Here is a 20373-nt window from a genome sequence, read left to right on the forward strand (position 1 = left end):
AGGCTCTGAGGTAAGAGTGTGCCCGGTCTGTTTGAAGGATTACAAAGAGATGAGCGTAGCTGAGCTGGAGAGGGTGAGGCATGACTAGGAGGCTACTCAGAAGTGTACTGGAAGAAGTGGGGGACCCTGGGAGATTATAATGCCTTGGGGTCATTCACGGATCTGGTCTTTTAGTTTGGGTGAGACTGGAAGCTACGGAAAGATTCTGAGCAGACGAGCTTTGACTTTCTTTAACAGGACTGTGTTAGCTGCTATTCTGAGAAGAGTATGTGAAGTACAAGGGGAGAAACAATGAGACCAGTTAGGACATTACTGCAATGATTCAGACAAAAGATGATGAAGGAGGTGGGGACCACAGCGGTGCACCAGAGGCCTGGCTTCTACATATATTACAGAGATAATGCCAATAGGATGTACTGACACACTAGATGTAGGTGTGAGAGAAACTGAGGATTAAGGATGTCTCCAAAGATTGTGGCTCACCATTCGAAGCACGGAAAGAGAGAGAAGACTGCAGGCTAAGCAGATTCAAGGGAGAAAAATCAGCTTCCAGACATTCTAAGTTTGAGATGCCTGCAGACATCCTAGAGATGTCAAATGGGCAAATGGAAAATGAGTTGAGTGGCTAGGGGAATATTCTTTATAATGACTTGTTTTTTTTTTTCAGGGAAAGATTCACCTTGAGTTAACATCTGTTGCCAATCTCCCTCTTGGTTTTTTTTCCTCCCCAAAGCCCCAGTATATGGTGGTATATCCTAGTTGTTAAGTCCTTCTAGTTCTTCTGTACGAGCTGCTGCCACAGCATGACAACTGACAGACAGGTGGTGTGGTTCCACAACAAGCAAATGAATCTGGGCTGCCAAAGCAGTGAGAGACTGAACTTTAACAACTAGGCCATCAGGGCTGACTCAGAATAATCTTGGTTAGAGATATAAGTTTGGCATTTATCACCAAATAGATGAGGTTTAAAGCCTAAAAGAAATCAGCACAACACTGTGTGTAGAAAGAGCCCTAGTCTACCCCCTTATTTAGAGGCAAAGAAGAAAGAGAAAAATAAGTAAAGCAACTAAGAAGGAACAGGGAGCGAGGCAGTAAATCAGAGTACGGTATTCCAGAAGCTAAGTAAAAAAAGTGTTCCAAGGAGGTACGTGTGATTCACTTTGTCAAGTGTATACTGGATTTAGCAATGTGGGGGCCACTGGTGACTTTAATAAGGGCTGTTTTGGTGAAAAATTGGGGATTAAAGTATAAATAAAGAGAATTCAAGAAAAAATGAGAAAGAATTCAAGAAGAATTAAATATAACAATCTTCTTACTTGTTTTGCTGTAAATTAGAGCAGTAGTGGCTGAAAGAAGTGTGGTTAAACGAGGGGGGTTTTTGACAAGAGCAGGGAGAATTACTGTAGTGATATCCTTCAGTAAAAGAGGAAAAAAGGGAGCTAGCGTACAAATGGAGAGGCTGACACAGACAGAACCACGGGAAGCTCCTCGTAATAAAAGCAGGTACAGACACAAGCAGCTGGGTAGACGTGGAGCAGAAGTTCTCTGCGGATTGTTTACCGCTCAGGTGTTCCCCTCCCTCCAGCCGCCACTGGAGAGACGGAGGGAGGAGGTACTGGATGACGAAAATATGGTAGAAACCACACTTGCTGCTGGTAATCGTAAATCTAAAGTAGGCTGCACATGTGCATTCTTCAGCCACATTAGCGGCATGCAAGGCACGGGCAGAAAATTAGATTATACCGGAACTGGGGTTGTGCTGGGCAGGCTCAATGAGAGGAATGAAGGAGTTAAAAGCAATTCCTTACAAATAAGGACGATTTTACTTGAGTTTTTTTGTCACTGGACTTATTTAAACTGTCAATAAGAGTGATTAAATCAGCATATATCATAGTTTTATATAATATGGTCAATTCTTTAATTTTTAGTTTTGATTGATTCATAATTTTAAGAAAGCTAATTTAAAGTGTTATGCATATTACTGTTAGAAATATGGTTGCTTCACATATAAAATAGTTTATCAATTAATAATGACAGTCATTACCTGCTTCTTTCATGGAAATGCGGTCTATCATTCCTTTTAATATATAAATGTTGCCTGATAAAGTCCTCAGTTTGTTGTGCTTAATCCGTTCTATAATTGCATTACTGTGCCAATATATGTCAGTGATGTCTCTAGGAGAACAAACAGCTTAGTTAAGGCCAAAATAGTCACATTTTATTAGTAGTCACAATGTACAAATATAAAGCATACAAATTGATAATAGAGTAATAAATTTGTACTCCAGATACACTCACAATATTATTAATCTAATTACAAAACATCTGGGGCCAAATATTGCAGCGGAACTCAAATGCTTGGCTAATGTGATCCTCAGAGTAAGTGCCAAGAAACTGTACTGTGGCCAAACGATATCCCTAGTATAAAATATCTCATTAGCAAGGATGCAGGGGCCGTCTCTAAATATCTGGTGCTGACAAGGCTTGCAACTCCATCTTAACTGATGCTGGCTTCCAAAGAATATTTCCCCGTCCCTCTCCTCAGGACCCAAACTGCGCTCGCTTTCATGCAGGTATGTAGTTTGGATCCATCTAATGTTGTGTTTTTTATTACCCTCACCACACAGACCTTCTCTTTGGAAAGTACCCCAAAGAGGTTCCAGTTTGGAAAAAATGAACTGCAGTATCAAATCACTGACCCACAAATCTACTCTTCGTATTTCCTGAAATGAAGCTAAGAATAAATATAAAATAGAAAGAACAAAATATGAAGAGGTAACAGACAAATGTTGAACATTCTCCAATTCATCAGATAACTAATAATAAACATACTAAATATAAGCATAATAAGTAAGAAAGTTAAGTTCCTTTTATTTGGTCAAATGAGATTAAACTCATACATTATACTTTAATACAATATTACTTTTCATCTTCTGTTCTTTTTGCTTTATTTTAACAAACATTTAAATAGCACTCTAAAACTACTGTTCTCAAGTCTTACAAATATTAACTTGTTTAATCTTCAAAATAACACAAAAGGTTGGTAATATTACTATCACTATTCTGCAGATGAAAGAACTGAGACTGAAGGAGGATAAGGTCCTTGCCCTAGTCACACAGCCAGCGAGCAGCAGCCAGGGAATTCCAATGAAGGCAATCCACGCTGTCTCTTGGACATTAAGGAAACAGACACGAGGCAGGCAGAAACAGAGTGGGCAAGACAGATTTTATATACCCAATTTATAGACTCCCAGGAAAGGACCTTCAATAGTGATATCCTGTATTGTTTATTACAAAATTTTTTTTAACACTAAGAAATTGGATTTTAAGAATAGGGAGTGGTGCTAATAGAGTAGCAGAATTAGGCAAAGGCCACTTACCTTATAATACTTTCAGTTTAGGGAGAACCAGAAAGTGCCAATGATTACTTAATATGTGGCTGTATGGCAAAGTTTTAAATAATTTTGATTCATTTTTCTGGATCAGTAATTTATATCTGGTTGTGCCAACTTAGATGTGAGAATCTGGACTGAAATGCATGTAGTAAATATTAACTAATCATATACAACTAAGCAGATAACACCAGTCCACTTATTACAGGTTCCAAAAAGAATAAAGCGCTGTGTATACAAACTTGAGCTGTCACTATTTTAAAAATAACTTGAGTTAACTGGCAAAAACAAGAAAGCTGGTTACAATCAACACAGCTAGGATGTGCATGGTTATTTTACTTTTTTGCCTTCAGTTTGTAACCTTGTTAGAAATGCACTGTTTTGTAGGAAGATGCTATTTCTCATGCATCTCCTTTTAAGCTCTTAACACTCAAGTATCTTATTTTATTATAAATTTTATTAAAAGAATATTGAAATGTTATACTTACATCAGTTTTCCTTCTACACATACAGCAGTGTTATCATTGATGATTTTAATCATCCATTCCTGTAGCTGGATTACCTAATCAAGCATAAAATGAAGTATATCTTGCCTGCATTACTTGTAGCAGAAGCATTACAAAATCAATATACACTAAATTAAAAGGAAAGACTCAGATAAGTAATCCAAAGGATTCTGTAGTGCTCATCTATATAAGAATCATATTCTATTTTAAACAGCAGCATATAATGAAACAAAAAAGACAAATGGAAAGACTGAACTGGAGTTGTACCGCACAGTTTGTCCTATAATCCAGAATCAATTATACTTTAAATATTCTTATAGCAAATATCCCCAACTACTGGGGGAAAAAATCACCTAAAATCCTGAGGTATCCATTAAAACACTAAGTCCCATGAAAGACCCGATTACTTGGCGGGAAAAAAGAGTTTTGCAGCATACATTTCACCATCACTCTTATTCCTAAAAAATTGGAGCTTTTTTTTTGAAAAGTAAATTTGGAGTTGCATCCAATTTTATATAAACTATAAGACGATTACCAATTTATATTTAACAGCATTCTATTCCAAAGCAAACATCTTAACAGCTCAGAAAATTCATTTTAGGACAAGTGAAATCCTATTATAAAGGAAAACTTCTGTGACTATCTAACACTGAACTATTTCTGACGAGAAATACAGCCAAGTCATAAAATAACTAACTTGAGTAGCTATTTACTTTATATATAAAATTATAAATTTATGTATCAAGACAAATTCTCCAGCGGTAGTTTTATGCTGAGTCAGGAAAAGATGCTAAAATGGAAGGGTGCTCTTAGTTATTGTATTTCTTCTCAATTATGTACTTTTTAGAAATTATGGGTAGGACTTGGAGAAGAGGCAATAAAATTCTTTTTTTTTCTACTTCCACATATGGAACTACCTGAGATACAAAGAATCAGTCAGATGTAGTATCAAAAATGAAAGCTAACATGAGGCAGAGTTCCAAGCACCTTAGATGCATGGACTCCTGTTATCCTCATAAGACTAGGAGGCAGGTACCATTATCTTCAATTTATAGATAAGGAAACTCTGTAAAGTCTAATGAAATAACTTGCCCATGTCACACACAGGTAGTTAGAGGCATAAATGGGTTACAAATCTTGGAATTCTGGCTCTAGAATCCTGTATCATACTGCTTATATAAAATATCAAAATGTTCATGCAAAGTCATTCAGTAAATATTTGTTGAGCTCTACTATGTCCCAGGCACTGTTTTGGGCAGTAGAGATTCAGCAAGAAAGACGACAAAACAGCTGGCCTCTTAGAGCAAACATTCCTGTGTGTGTTGAGGGGGTGGAAGCAAGGAGAATGGTGGTGGTGATATCCAAAGAAATAATAAAATGTCAGGTGGTGATGATCCCTACTAGAAACAAGGATAAGGCATTAGATAACTGGAGGTGCTTTTTGAGAGAGGATTCTCGGGGGAGATCTTGGAACAGAGAACTGAACGAGGTGAGGGAGGAGCCATGTGGATATCTGGGAGCAGATCCTTCCAGGCAGAGGACACAAGTGCAAAGGCCCTAAGTAGGTGGCACAGAGGGCACAGTAGCTTGAAAGGAGTAAGCAAGAGGGAATAAGAGATAAGGTTGGATATTTCCAGGGTTTAATTACGCAGAGTCCTATAAATGATGGTAAAGGCTTAGTGTTTTCTCCTGAGATAAGTTACCAGAGGATTTTGAGCCTAACAGTGACATGATTTAATATTTTAAGAGGCTGCTGGGTAGAAACTGGACTATACAAAGATTCTGGCTTCTGTATGGAAAAAGACTGAAACAGGGAGGCCATAGTGGAAGCAGAGACACCATTAGGCTAATATAGTAATCCTAGAGATTATGGTACCCTGGACAAGGAGGTAGGTTGAGTAGTGAGAAGTGGCCAAATACAGGACAGTAGAGCCAAGAGGATTTCTTCATGGTTTGGATGTGGAGTATGAGAAAAAACCACAGTTCAAAATGAGTCTAAAATTTTTTACCTAGGTATTTGGGGGAATGGTATTACTATGTACTGATATGGGACACAATGGAGGAGAGGGTGTATGGGGAAGAAAGCAAGAGTTTAGTTTTGGACATGTTCAATTTGAGACGCCTATTAGATATCAAGAGAAGTCATATAGATAACTGCACATCTGAGTATGAGATTTACAAGAACGTTCTGGGCTGAAGACATAGAAAAATATAGAAAATCAGGAGAGAGATATCCTGGAATCCAAAAGAAAAAGCAATACAACGTTTTGAGAAGGACATTTGATTCACTGTGTTAAAAACTCGTGACAGAATAATAGGGAATAAGAATCCTCACTGGATTTGATGACCTGAACAATTTTCATGGAGTAGTGAGTATGAACGCCCAAAGACGAACATGTTCGAGACAGAATGAGAAGAGAAGAAATGAAAACCACGAGCACATATACATCTTTCAAGGCGTTTTGCTGTAAAGGGAAATAAAAAAATGGGTGGTAGCTGGAATGGGACAGGGAGGAAAAGCAAGAAAGGTTTTTCCTTCCATTTTTTAAAAATGCAGGCCACGTTTCAGCATGTTTATATGCTAATGGGAATGATCTAGAAGAGAAAAAATTGAGGGGACAATTAGAGGGACAAAGTACTTTAGGTGGTAAGGGGAAAAGAATTGGCCTTGAAAAGGAGCACAAACTGTTCATCCATTTTAACAGAAGAGAAAGCAGAATATGTGGACAGAGCAGCAAACTGGTAGATTGGTGATGATAACATGAGGTCCTCAATGAACTGAGAATGAGGAGGAGAGGGGAGGTTTTAAGAGAGAAAAAGTGTGAGGTGTTCTATGGAAGTCAGAGAATGGAGCAGATTGACAAGTGAAATGTAGCAGGACTGATGGGCAATACCGACAGCCCACTTAAGGTCTGTTGTCAAATTTAAAATGAGACCAGTTGGCATGGTTGTGTGTTTTGTTCTGGCTATCTTCTGCTTCTCAGGTATAGGTACGTAGCAAAAGAAGGGTGAATGGGGCTGGCCCGGTGGTGTAGTGGTTAAATTTGCACGTTGTGCCTCAGCAGCCCAGGGTTTGCAGGCCCGGATTCCGGGTTCAGACCTACATACAACTTGTCAAGCCACACTGTGGTGGTGTCCTACATATTAAAAAAAAAAAAAAAAAAAAAAGAGGAAGATTGGCACAGATGTTAGCTCAGGGCCAATCTAGATAGATAGATAGATAGATAGATAAACAAACGAATGGGAGAATGAAATTTAACTAGGTTTACAATTTTGCCAGAGGAGCACAGAGGGAAAAGCAATGAAGAGAACTGAGAGTTTAGTCAAGGTAGTGGTTATAATGATGGACCATGGAATCTATATAAAGTAAAGAGGGAAATGAGGACAGGAGAAAGTTGATGGACTGAAGTTGTCTTAGTAGGGTGGAGTATTGATGGAGAAGTGGGGGAAGAGTACTACACGTGGAATGACCTGGAAAGACAGGAGCTGGTTGCAAGAGTGGGATGCTTGAAAGTGAGAATTTGATGCTTGTACTGGCAAACACGAGGTATAGGTATGACTAGGGTAGAGGGTTAATGGTAGGGGAAAGGTCACTGAAGATCAAGAATCCAGGGCTGGATGAATCTATACGGATGCTGGTGTCACCATAGTTGATGACACAAACAGTAGCAGAGGAAAAACTAACAGGTGCCAAACACTTCAGTGGGATTGCAAGGTCATTTCCAGGGGGTTGTAGCACAGAAAATTACAACAAGAGGAGACAGGGAGTGGAGAAGTCTTACGGCATGTGCTTCAAAGAAGCTGGGGAAGGAGAAGGGGTTACTTTAGGAAGGAAGGAAAAATGGCCTGAAATAGTAATGAGGAAGAACAGAGACACACATTATATCATCTCTAGGTCCAACGGAATGTGAGATATGGGAGAAAAAAAAAAAAGGCCACCATTTAAGAGAAGAAGCCATACTTTAGTTAGAGCAAGGTTAAGAAATGTTCATAGAAGGTTGAGAATACAAAATTTTGCTGGTCATACACCCCGAGTTCAAGAGGGCACAATGCCATGTCTGTAGAGCTGGAGATGAGCGAGAGACTGGGTCAGAATTAGGGGATATACAGCATGGTGGAGAGATAAGAGGCCTAGCAGGCTTGGCCTTCTTGTAGTAGGTGAGATAAACAGCACTGTAGAGATGATAGAATTAGTACTGTGAGGTCTTATAGAGCAGCTGTCTTCAAACTTTTTTGCTCAACCCACCTCACACATTTTTAAAGCACATCTAAAACTTTTCATCACAGGTCTAAATATTTGCAAATAATGCAATTTCCAGTGAATACACTGAGATTTAAAACTATAACCATTACATCACTCTTTAAAATTTAGATAGAATTTAAATACCATCTAAATTTGATATCCACCATCATTTAAAAAATTAACAGACAAACCTTTAACAATTGGAAATTTTATGTCACATCTTTCTCCCTAACTTTGTATTTCCATTCCACCTCCTTCAGAGAATTTACCCTAATGTAACATAGCTTGATGGTCTAAAGTCTTTTATTGATCACTCTATATTACCTTACCACAGGAAAAATTCTCAAGTCTTCAGATGCTATAATTCCTCTCTCTTTTAATTGCTGTTAACAGTACCCCAAGAATCAAGAAAAAACAATTAAGAACAGGAATGAACTCAGTGTTCATCCCCAAAGAGAGTAAGTAAATTGCTGCAGGCTATACCACTAGTAATTGAGCGACATAGGACCTAACACCTGAGTCTTCTTACTTTCAATACACTGTTTGTTCCACTAGGTGATACTGCCTTTACACTAAATAATAATAAAACACAAAAATGAAGCTACTCTCAGTAACGAGAGAGCATAAGAGCTCAAGCTCTTGAAGAATGGGGGTGAAAACAGAAATATATATCTGCATTAAAAGTTTTCCTACCTTATTTTTTTTAACTCCATTTGTAATAGTTTGAAGTAGATTTGGTGGAGAAAGCTTTGAAGCATTTCTTGTTGATCTCTGAGGTATTGTTATATGAAATTTTGGAGTGGCAAGCACAATTTTACATGTATCATTCACAGAACCTGGAAGATCAGTCTCTTTGGGCGTTGTTTTCTCATTTCCTTCCTCAGTTTCTTGCTGTGAAGTCCCTTCTGTTGTCACCTTACTATCAGAATCCATTACTTGACTGCCATTTTTAATAGGATCACAGTCGGTATTGAGAGTACCAACAGCAGTATTTTGGGATTTTTCGTAGGCAGAATCAGCGCCTTCTAAAACAAACGTGTCCTTTTTGGTCTTAGTGGTTGCAGCTGCGTTCTCTTTTGAGTGAAGAATTTGTTTAGCCAACTGAGCTCTAGTTAATGCCTTGTTTGACACTCCTGCAGATGATACATTTTCATGTTCTTGACTCAGAATTGGAAGCTCTGCAAAAAATACAAAACCAAACAAAATTTACAGAAGGACCACATGAAATTAACAGAGAGAAACAGGACAATTTAAAACTGTTTGTATTAAAAAAAATAGTCTCCCTGCCCAGTCTTTCTCTAAGTGCCTCTGGCTTTTCCAGTTCAATGTTTTATCCACAATCAATGATTATTGCTTAGGCAGGGAAAATAATTATCTAGAACACTTAACCGCACATTCAAATAACAAACCGAAAAACAAACAAAACAAAAAGCGCTTTACCATAAGTTAAATTGTGCAGAGGTGCTTTCTTGTTCTGCTGACATCGAATCTTTTGCTTGACCAGATGGAAAATATTATTTGATGATTCTAGAGGAGCTTCCTGGACTGAGGTTATTTTTTTTAAAGAAAGAAGAAGTTGAATTGTATTAATCACTGAGAAGAAAAAAATGCTTTTTAAAAATCTTGAAATAAAGACAGCTTTAATAATGATCAGCTTAATATAGCATACTTCTGTAACAAATGACAGTTATGTAAACTTTTCCCTTTATTATCTTCTCATGCCTTCACTGCATCCTCTATACCTACAATGTGCTGAGAATTTTTTTTTTTTAAAGATTTTATTTTTTTCCTTTTTCTCCCCAAAGCCCTCCAGTACATGGTTGTATATTCTTCGTTGTGGGTCCTTCTAGTTGTGGCATGTGGGACGCCGCCTCAGCGTGGTTTGATGAGCAGTGCCATGTCCGCGCCCAGGATTTGAACCAACGAAGCAGCGGAGCACGCAAACTTAACCACTCAGCCATGGGACCAGCTCCATGTGCTGAGAATTTTTTAAAAACTTCTCCAGGTTACAACTTGCCAACTCCAGACAAAAGTATACTACTAGACTGAGAAGCCTAGAGCTGGAATAAAATTCTGGTGCTGCCACAAAGCAGATATGTTTAAGATTATATATGAAGTATCATCAATCTTAAATTCTGATTCTGCTTCTGGTTGTGGTGAATTTCTAAAACGTGAAAGAACAGTTGTAGAGTTGTAACCTATACTTTAAAAATCAAAATGTTGAGACTCAATAGCAGACTCAACCATAATTTATACCCCTTTGACATCTCTTTGGCAGGCCTTCAAAATCACAAATCTGTTAGGCTTATCAACCAGACAAATAGGGACTAGTAGCATTGCTTACATTTTATTCTGCTTTATGTCCTAGATTGTTAAAGTTTTGTTTCTTTTTCTTCTTCTTTTTTTTTTTTTGAGGAAGATTGGCCCTGAACTAACATCCGCTGCTAATCCTCCTTTTTGCTAAGGAAGAGTGGCCTGAGCTAACATCTGTGCCCATCTTCTGCAATTTTATATGTGGGACACCTACCACAGCATGGCTTGATGAGCAATGTGCAGGTCCGCGCCTGGGATCCGAACCAGTGAACCCTGGGCTGCTGAAGCGGAGTGCACTAACTTAACCACTATGCCACCAGGCCAGCCACTAAAGTTTTGTTTCTTGAATACAGAAATGAGTCTCTTTCACATACAACGAGGAGGATAATAGACTTAAAATTTGTGCCAGAGAACGAAAACAATTATTTTATATGTTGAGTTTTAAATATTATACTTGAAAAGAAATTGGTAGTGATTATGCTTTAATAAGTATGCTGCTGTGGATTTAGAAATCTTAATACAAAGATTTTATTACAATGATGTGTTGTAAGAGAAGGATAAGTTTCTATTTCTTTAACTCATTCTACTAGAAATGGCGGGGCAATACACTAAAGACAAGCAGATAATCTGATCAAATATAATATGTTGCAGAATTTAGGTCATTTGAGAGTCCAAAGTCCATGCAGCAACTCTCCACAAAAGATCTCTGAAAGTATATATAAAATTTGTGTTTGTATATATGACCATTTTCTGGGGGAAAGAGTCATTAGAGTCTCAAAGCAGTCAGTTATTTCTTCCTACTTCCACTTTACAAATAAAATGTGCTTTAATTTGCATTATTTCATTTGCTTCTCCCCCTTCTTCCAGGTTGTATGAAAAATAGATTATTTTGTGTACTACCCCACCCCCATCCTAAATTCCCTTAGAAAACTCTGCTTTTTGTGTCAAAATACATCACTGTCTTTGAAACACAACAATATATGCACAACCTCTTGTGTACTAGTTAAGAGCAGGAGCTTCCTAAGAGATACCTGTGTTTAATTCTCAGCCTGTCACTTATTACCTATGAGACACAGAGCAGACATAATTTCTTTATAAGCCCCATTTCCTACACTATTAAATGAGCATCTACCCACAGTGGCTGCTGAAAGGACTAAAAGTAATAATGCATGTAAAATATCTTTATCAATTACTGCATCTCATTAAAATCTCAATTTCAAGTGTCCCAATTTCTGACCACTTTCTATCTTTCCAGATTTTTCTCTCAAATCCACTGACTATCCCAACAAGATGTACACTTATTCACACTTCTTCAACTCCTTCAGGTCCTCTTTTCCCTGTCTAACCAACTTAAATTTCACAGCCAATTGTGGTCACCCCCCTGCACATACACCCCAACTCCTCTGTCCTTCTCTCGCTTCATCCTATTTGGCAAAATTACAATCCTGATAAAATCCAACTCCCTACCTATTCCCCACCAGCACCAGTGCAGCTGAACAGGGCTAGAGGACAACTCACAATCATACAATTCGTCTCCTTTAAATTCGGGCCCACAAATCTCAAGTAGCTCCTTAATGTTGCCCAGGAAATCAAATTTAGGCCTAGAGCGCTTACTCTTCCACACTCTTCAAACCCGCACCTCCTCAAACCTGAATACCCGCTTCCCATACTCTCAGCTGATGACTTTACTTCCTACCTCAAATCATTTCTGAAGTCACACAACACTGTCTACCTTCCTGTCTGTTTGATCTGTTTATGTTCCTAGCTACGGCCAAACCTCCACTTTTAGATTCTATTCCCTGTCAGCTCCTCAAGGGTACCATACTCCCCACCTCAGTTTTTCCTTCCCTACTGGATCATTCCCAACAGCATACAAAAGCGTTGTTATTTCACCAATCATTAAAAACAACAATAAAATCTTTTTAAACCATATTTTCCGTACTTCTTGGCTCCCCACAAAACAGTTGTCTATATTCACCACTGTCAATTTCTCTCCTCATACTCTCTCTTGAATACATGTTTGCTATCACTCCACCAAAACTGCCCTCATGCAAGTCACCTGTGACCTCCACGCTGCTAAATCCCACGGTCAGATCTCAGCCTTCATCTTACTTGACTGATTAGCAGCATTAGATACAGCGATGACTCCTTCCTTAAAGCATTCTGTTCTCCTGGCTTCCAAAGTATCACTCCAGATTTTCCTTGTTCCTCATCTTCTTCTCAGTGGCCTCCACTACTTTCTATGTTTTATTCTCTTCTAAATTTTGGGGTGCCCCAGGACCATCCTTGAATGTTTTCTCTTTGTACACTTATACCTTGATAATCTCATTTAATCTGATAGTTTTTAATGCCATTTAGGTGCTAATAATTCCCAAATGTATTTTCTCACCTGGACCACTTTCCTAAATTCCAACTAATTTTTTTCAAGAGCCTAATTCACATCCTCACTTCAATTTTTAACAGGCACAAAATTAACATCACAAAAAACTTAATTACTGAGCCCCAGACCCTACTCTTTCTTCAGTTGGCCCCACTTCAGTTAAACTGCTCCATCCTTCCAGTTGCTCGGGCAAAAACCCCAAAAACAAACAAACAAAAACACCCTGGAGTCATCCTTTATATCTCTCTCATGTTCCACACCCAATCTATGAGCTAATTATTGGCTCTTCCTTCAAAATATATCCAGAATCTAACCACCTCTTATCATCTTCATAGCTACCATCTGGACCAAGCCAACACTCTCTCTCACTCGGATTACTTAAGTAACTATTTCAAATTAACAGGCAGAGTGATATTTTTAAAATATAAGTTAGATCTTGCCATTCCTCTGCTCAAAACCTACAATGGCTCCTTATTTTGCTCACAGTAAAAGCCCAAACTCTTACATTCACCTATAAGGCCCTACATTATCTGACCCTCTCTTATTTATCCCCTCGTCCCCAGCTCTGTCCACTCTCTCTAGGATACACTAATCTCATAGCTAGTCCTTGAATTTGTGAGGCATGCTCCTATTTCGGGGCATATGCACCAGCTGTTGCCCGTCTGATCACCCTTCCCCATTCCCCAAGTTAGCTCTCTGTATCTATCACCTCCTTCAATTTTTTGGCTCAAATGCCACCAACCTTCTCATTGAGGCATACACTGACCAGCCCCACTGAAAATAACCACCCGCTCCAACTCTCCCCATCATCCTTACTCTGCTTTTTCTTTCCATAGCACTTCAACTGCACCACAAAAATTGCTTATTTAATTAGCTGTCTCCCACCACCTGGATGTGAGCACTAGCGCTACATGAGGGTAGGGATTTTTAGCCATTTTGCTTACTGCTATATCCTGAGAACCTAAAGTAGTGCAAAACACAATAAACACTGAACACATTATAGCTTTTTAACCAACACATAATGAAGCTAACCTGTTAGCGAACTGTTGTCTGACTGGAATGATTTGTTGTTTTCCTTTTCTTCACAGATGTAGGTGTGACGCAATACTCTTTGCTCAGCTCCGTTACGAGTGAAAATGTTATTACTTTCACTCCTTGGTGGCTCCAACAAATTGTTTCTTGATGCTTGTTCTTGCTTGTCACGCAGTACTTTTTCTTTCATTCTTTGAAATATTTTTCCTGGTGATTCATAGTTTGCTTTATTTTTCAATCCATCCTTTTTGGGCTTTATAGCACTGATATCAAGAGAATTGTTAGAGGTGGTAGCCTCTGCTAGCATGGTAGACTGAAATATATTTTTATTATTAAAAACTGTCATTTCTAGGAACTGATTCTTTTTGTGATCATTCGATTTTAAAGAGGAGTTCTGATATCTTGCCAAATCTTTTACAGGAGTAAGTGTGCCCGAAGGAATATTGTCAAAAAAGATTGCATGCATGGGTATATTTCTCCTTGGAGAAGACGTCTCTGAAGACAAGTGAATTCCTGGATGTTTCAAAGGTGTTGCAATCATCTTGCTAAACAGTAGCTACAAATTTTCTTCTAACAGAAAATTCACTTAAACAGAATTTTCAGGATAGACCTTCAGCAGGGACCCAGGGCAACCTGTAGTCAATGTGAAATCAATCTTTATCATGCTTTAGTGCAGACAAAGTCAAGTTTATTTGCTTTCCATAACAACATTATACTAATTAAAAGGTTTAACTGGTTCATAACAACACTGGATAATCTACAGCTCACAAAACAGACTGAGATTTTCTATTTTAAAGTCTCATTTTATTATTATTTTTCAATAGATGAGTAGTTTGGTCTTTAAATTTGTCTCTAAAAAAAAGCAGTATACATCAAATCATCTACTTAACAGCTCTAGGAATTGAATTTTGAGTATTTTTTTTTTATATCTACTTAAAACTCAAGTCCTGGAGGTTCCAATATAATATTTGCATCAAAAGCATTAAATGACATCTGCACGTGGCACTATATTGGATTATAAAAGATTAAGTTCACAATATAGTTTTCTCTTTAGCACTTAAATTTTAAGGCAGCAGCTACAATGATATATCCTAGTGAAAGCTGAAAAATCCACTCAATTTTTTAGTTAAATAATTCCCAATTCTGATTTTGTTATGCTGCACAACATTTTTTTTTTTTAAAGATTTTATTTTTTTCCTTTTTCTCCCCAAAGCCCCCTGGTACATAGTTGTATATTCTTTGTTGCGGGTCCTTCTAGTTGTGACATGTGGGACGCTGCCTCAGTGTGGTTTGATGAGCAGTGCCATGTCTGTGCCCAGGATTCGAACCAATGAAACGCTGGGCCACCTGCAGCGGAGCATGCGAACATAACCACTTGGCCACAGGGCCAGCCCCGCTGCACAACATTTTAATTATGAGGTTTTAGTCGAAAAACCCTCAAAAGTAAATTATATTTATTTTAATTTTTAAAGAATTTAATGCTATTTAGAATTTTTAGAGAAAAACATGTACTTGAGCATACATGGTCAGACTTGCTTTAGCTTGTTTCTTATGTGTGAATTTATTTCCCATACCTAGAAATTAAGATTCTAAGTGATGAACCATACAGTTGCATTCTCTAACACTTGGTAAATAAATGAAATATTTCAACCCAAGGAGCTTGGAACTTACTAGTCTAGATTTACAGCATCTCTTATTGCTGAATTTATAAATATTCCAATCAGTCTTTGACATCATATAAACATAAAAAGCCTAGCAGAGAAATTACTAATGCAGTCAGACCAAAGACATCAAGTATCCTTACCTACGGTAACTTCTGTGAGAAATAAATATTCAAGTTAAAAATTCATATACAAACTATGATTTTATCCAGTAGTTTATAAGAGAAAAAAAGAAGAAAATATTCCTCAATAACAAGAGCTGACTATATCTTGGGAGTCTAGTCCTGTGACACAAAAACCACTGAACTCTTTCACAGAAAGTTAATCCAGCAAGTATGTGTTAAAGCATATACTTATGTGTTTGGCAATGTGCTAGTGACAGGAATCCTGTGCTGGGAGTTATAACACTCACTAGCTGTTCAGTTTAAACACTCAAAACCAAAAATGAAGAAACTGGAACAATTGCATGGAAAAATGGCAAAGTATGCACAGGTTTACACAATCTCAATTCCTCAGAACTGAATGAAATGCTCAACAGGCAGTATAAACTGCAATGAAGCCAGAAGAACCGAAAACAGGCCCAATCTGTAGTACACATACATAACTGTTTTGATCTAAAGGCAGATAATTATGGTCACATCAAAGGCTCCAAGAACTAGCACATAACTCCTCTCTTCATGTTGCCCAACCTCTTCCGTCCTAATTCAAGCATGTAGTAGAATGGAGAGGTGACTAGTAAAGATTCTGAAAATCCTCAAACTCCACTCCCCCTCCAAAAAGACACAGCAAATTCCTTCAGGAGCCCCTCTTTCCCACTATGTGATATATAGAAACAACAAAAGCCAAAAGAGTTGCCAATAGTTGCCAGTGGTTTCAGTGAGACTGGTGGAAGAGAGAAGGATGTAGAGGGGAAAAAAAACCACCTAGGATTTTCTGACCATACAGGCTTTGAAGAACAGCCACAGAACAAAAACAAAAAGCCACTGTGTAGAGGCCACTCAAGAAACACTTGAAGCCCCACTCTCCTCCTAGTTAACGGAAGAGCAAAACAAAGAAAACAAATCATCAGGCTCAGACGCTGATGAAACAGACAGACATCAGACAATGGCGATTCAGTAAGTGGCATTCCTCAAGTTGAGGAAAGAACAGAGTGTCCTGAAGTCAGGTATGCTTGACCTAACAGATGGAGGCCTCTAACAATTGAGATCATTAGCTCCTTCTAGGATTGGAGAAGAGAAGGTGAATTCTAAAATAGTATGCTTGTACTTTCATTAACTGATTAAAGCTATTTGGAAAATACAACCCTTATAATTTATTCTGAAGGCTGACAAATAATGTACTAGGAAACAACTGCTACTTATTCAAAATACTCAGACACGGGAAACCATTATAAGAAAGGGTTAGTTATGAGCATTTATAGTACATGTAAATACAGAAGAGAGGCCAAACAACTGTTACTATCATAGACATAATATTAAATCTGTTACTCTTCTTCCCAAAAGGATATGAAAAGTTCTTCTAGGAATTTACTGCTGTGGTAGCAGTAGTAATAATAATAACTATTATAATGGAATGGGTCAAAAATCCCAAAGCACACTAACCCAAACTGTGAGGTGGAGGTGGGAAAAATGAGAGGAATTAAAAGTTAACTGGCAAGTGATACACTTTGAAGAAAAAAAAACATGCAGCACATGACATAAGAGGAACTAATAGATATAACATTCACAGAGACCAAAGGAATAAATTTTTTAAAACGATCAACACAGATCTGATGTCAGCTTCGTGGCAGAGTAAGTTGCTCCCTCTTTCTCTCCCCTCTAAGTTACAAGCAATTGGACATCTGCTGACCAAAAGAGAATTCTCTACACAGCACAACAGGACACATAAGCGATCCATGCATCTATACATCAGAAGGTGGGTAGACTGGACCCCTGGGAGGCAGTGGAACTAGGGGAGCAGCCCCATCTCCCTCCCAGGGGCAGTGATCCAGGGCTCACATCCTCACGCAGCAACTTGTGCGACTGTGAACAGAGGAGCTGGTGAGTGCTCCATCCCACGTGACTGCAAACAGACACAGCGGGAGCAGAAAAAACAGCTCCTGCCCCCCTCCCAGTGGTGGCAGGTGGAACCTGCAACTACAGGCATCAGGAACCACAGCACAAGTGACCCAGCCCCCAGTGGTGGCTCCCCCACCAGACACCAGCTCCACCAGCAGCAAGAACTGCATAAAAGTCCCCCAGTCCCCAGCACCCTCAAAGCAGTTCAACCAGCATTTCCAGACAACCTGGGAGCAGCAGCACAGGTGGCGCAGAGGGCAACAGCACCCGAGCCTGTGGAGAGCCCATGGAGAGGCAGCAGAGCAACACCAGACTCAGGCAACACCAGCAGCAGCAGAAGTGCTTGCAACCTGGTGACCCTGGTGGTGACACCTCAGACTACAGTGGCATCGTAAGCAGCAAGGTGCCAGCAACCTCAGAGGCACAACACAGCACAGTGATGAAGCCTCTGCCAGCGGCAGTGGAGGGTGGAAAGTAGAGGCTTTCAAATACAACCAGGAGCCCAGAACCAAAGTAACCAAAGCTGTACCCAGATAAGAAAAGGAGGTAACTACCACAAATGTGCTGGCAGAGGATCACTTCATCAAACACCATGAAGAACTACAGTAAGACTGCAGAACAGAATGACAGCAACAATTCTCCAGAAACCACACTTGAAGTGACAGAAGATTACAGTCTACCTGATAGAGAATTCAAAATAGCTGGCATAAAGAAATTTAAAGAGTTACAAGAAAACTCAGAAAGAGAGTTCAATGAGCTCAGGAATAAAATTAATGAACATAAGTACTCCACCAAAGAGACTGAAACTTAAAAAAAAAAATTCAAACAAAATACTGGAGATGAAAAAGAATGTAGAAAGCATTAAAAATAGAGCAAACCATATGGAGGAGAGAATTAGTGAGCTCAGACAGAAACCTAGCAATGATTCAGATGGAAGAGAGAGAACTACAACTTTAAAAAAAATGAAGAAATTCTTTGAGAAATATCTCACTCAATTAGGGAAAGTAACATAAGGATTATAGGTATCCCAAAAGGAGAAGAAAGGTAGAAAAGAGCAGCCAGCTTATTCAAAGAAAGAATAGCAGAGAACTTCCAAAACGTGTGGAAGGAAGTGGAGATGTGAGTACACGAAGCTGACAGAACTTCTAATCACCTCAGTGCAAAAAGACCTTCTCCAAGGCATATAACATTCTAATTCTCATGGGTTGCCCCGTGGCCTACTGGTTAAGTTTGGCAGGCTCTGCTTTGGTGGCCTGGGTTCAGCTCCTGGGTGTGGACCTAACCTACTCATCAGCGGCCAGGCTGCGGTGGTGACCCACATATAAAATAGAGGAAGACCGTCACAGCTGTTAGCTCAGGGTGAATCTTCCTCAGCCAGAAAAAACCCAGAAAACAACTACTGTCAAAAGTCAATGACAAAGGAAAAATATTAAGGGCAGCAAGAGAGAATAAAATAACCTACAAAGAAATCCCCATTAGGCTTTCAGTGGACTTCTCAGCAGAAACCCTACAGGGTAGGAGAGAGGGGAATGATACAGTCAAAATACTGAAAGACAAAAACCATCAGCCGAGAATACTCTACCTGGAGAAATGATCCTTCAGATATGATGGAGAAATAAAAGCTTTTCCAGACAAACAAAAACTCAGGAAGTTAATTGCCACTAGACCTTCCTTACAAGACATGATGAAGGGAGCCCTCCTACTTGAAACAAAAAGGCAAAGAGATTTACAAAGCTTGGAGCAAGGAGATAAATAGACAGAATTAGAAAATTGCAGCTCTATAGCAGAATAGGTTAGTAAACACTTAATTGTAAAAGATAAAGAGAAAGAAAGCAGCAAAAATAACTATAACCACCTCAATTTTGTCGGAAACTCACAACACAAAACAGAATAATTTGTGACAAGAATAACACAGAGGGGGAAGAGGAAAAGGACGTAACCTGTATAGACTAATGGAGATAAGAGGATATCAGAAAAAGGACTGTCTCGTCTATGAGATCTTATATACAAACCTCATGGTAGCCCAAAACCAAAACATTAAAGGAGAGTCACAAATCACAAATAAAGAGAAGATTGAGAAAAACATCACAGAGAGCAACCAAACTGAAATGGTAGACAAAAACACAAGGAAAAAGAACCAACAGAAACATAGATTATCCAGAAAAGAAAAGATAAAATGGCATAAGCCCTCATATGTTAATACTCACTCTAAATGTAAATGGATTGAATTCACCAAAGACATAAAAGTGGCTGGACAGATTAAAAAACAAGAGCCAACAATACGCTGCCTCCAGGAAACACATCTCAGCTCTAAAGACAAACAGAGGCTCAGACTGAAGGGGTGCAAGATGATATTCCAAGCAAATGGCAAGCAAAAGCAAGCAGGTGTAGCCATACTTACATCAGACAAAACAGACTTCAAGACAAAAAAGATAAGAACAAAGATGGGCATTATATAATGATAAAAGGGACATGCCACCAAGAAGACATAACACTTAACGGACCTAAAGGGAGAAACTGACAGCAACACAATAATAGTAGGGTACTGTAACATCCCACTCATGTCAGTGGATAGATTGTTGAGACAGAAAGTCAACAAGGAAACAGTAGCCTTAAGTGAAACATTAGACCAGATGGACTTAACAGACATATATAGAACATTCCATCCAAAACAAGCAGAATACACATTCTTCTCAAGTGCACATGGAACATTCTCAAAGTAGGCCGTACACTGGGGAAAAAAAGGAAGCCTCAGCAAGTTTAAGAAGATTGAAATTACAAGCATCCTT

General features: G+C 38.8%; 1 protein-coding gene across 4 annotated transcripts in view; it reads right to left on the reverse strand.

Moving 5' to 3' along the window:
• The window catches only part of MIS18BP1 (MIS18 binding protein 1), a 61677-nt gene that overhangs the window by 35226 nt on the left and 6078 nt on the right, over positions 1-20373 (reverse strand). For all 4 annotated transcript variants that reach the window (XR_011542685.1, XR_011542684.1, XM_070629946.1 and 1 more), the window contains exons 2-6: positions 13867-14499; positions 9582-9686; positions 8835-9319; positions 3881-3954; positions 2045-2175 (exon numbers count right to left, since the gene is read on the reverse strand). Coding sequence is in view for 2 of the 4 variants with exons in the window: in XM_070629946.1 (XP_070486047.1) it covers positions 2045-2175; positions 3881-3954; positions 8835-9319; positions 9582-9686; positions 13867-14407 (1336 nt within the window). In the remaining 2 variants the exon portion in view is untranslated. The remainder of the gene's footprint in view (positions 1-2044; positions 2176-3880; positions 3955-8834; positions 9320-9581; positions 9687-13866; positions 14500-20373) is intronic.

Source organism: Equus przewalskii, chromosome 1, assembly GCF_037783145.1.
Source record: "Equus przewalskii isolate Varuska chromosome 1, EquPr2, whole genome shotgun sequence".
NCBI classification, from domain to species: domain Eukaryota; kingdom Metazoa; phylum Chordata; class Mammalia; order Perissodactyla; family Equidae; genus Equus; species Equus przewalskii.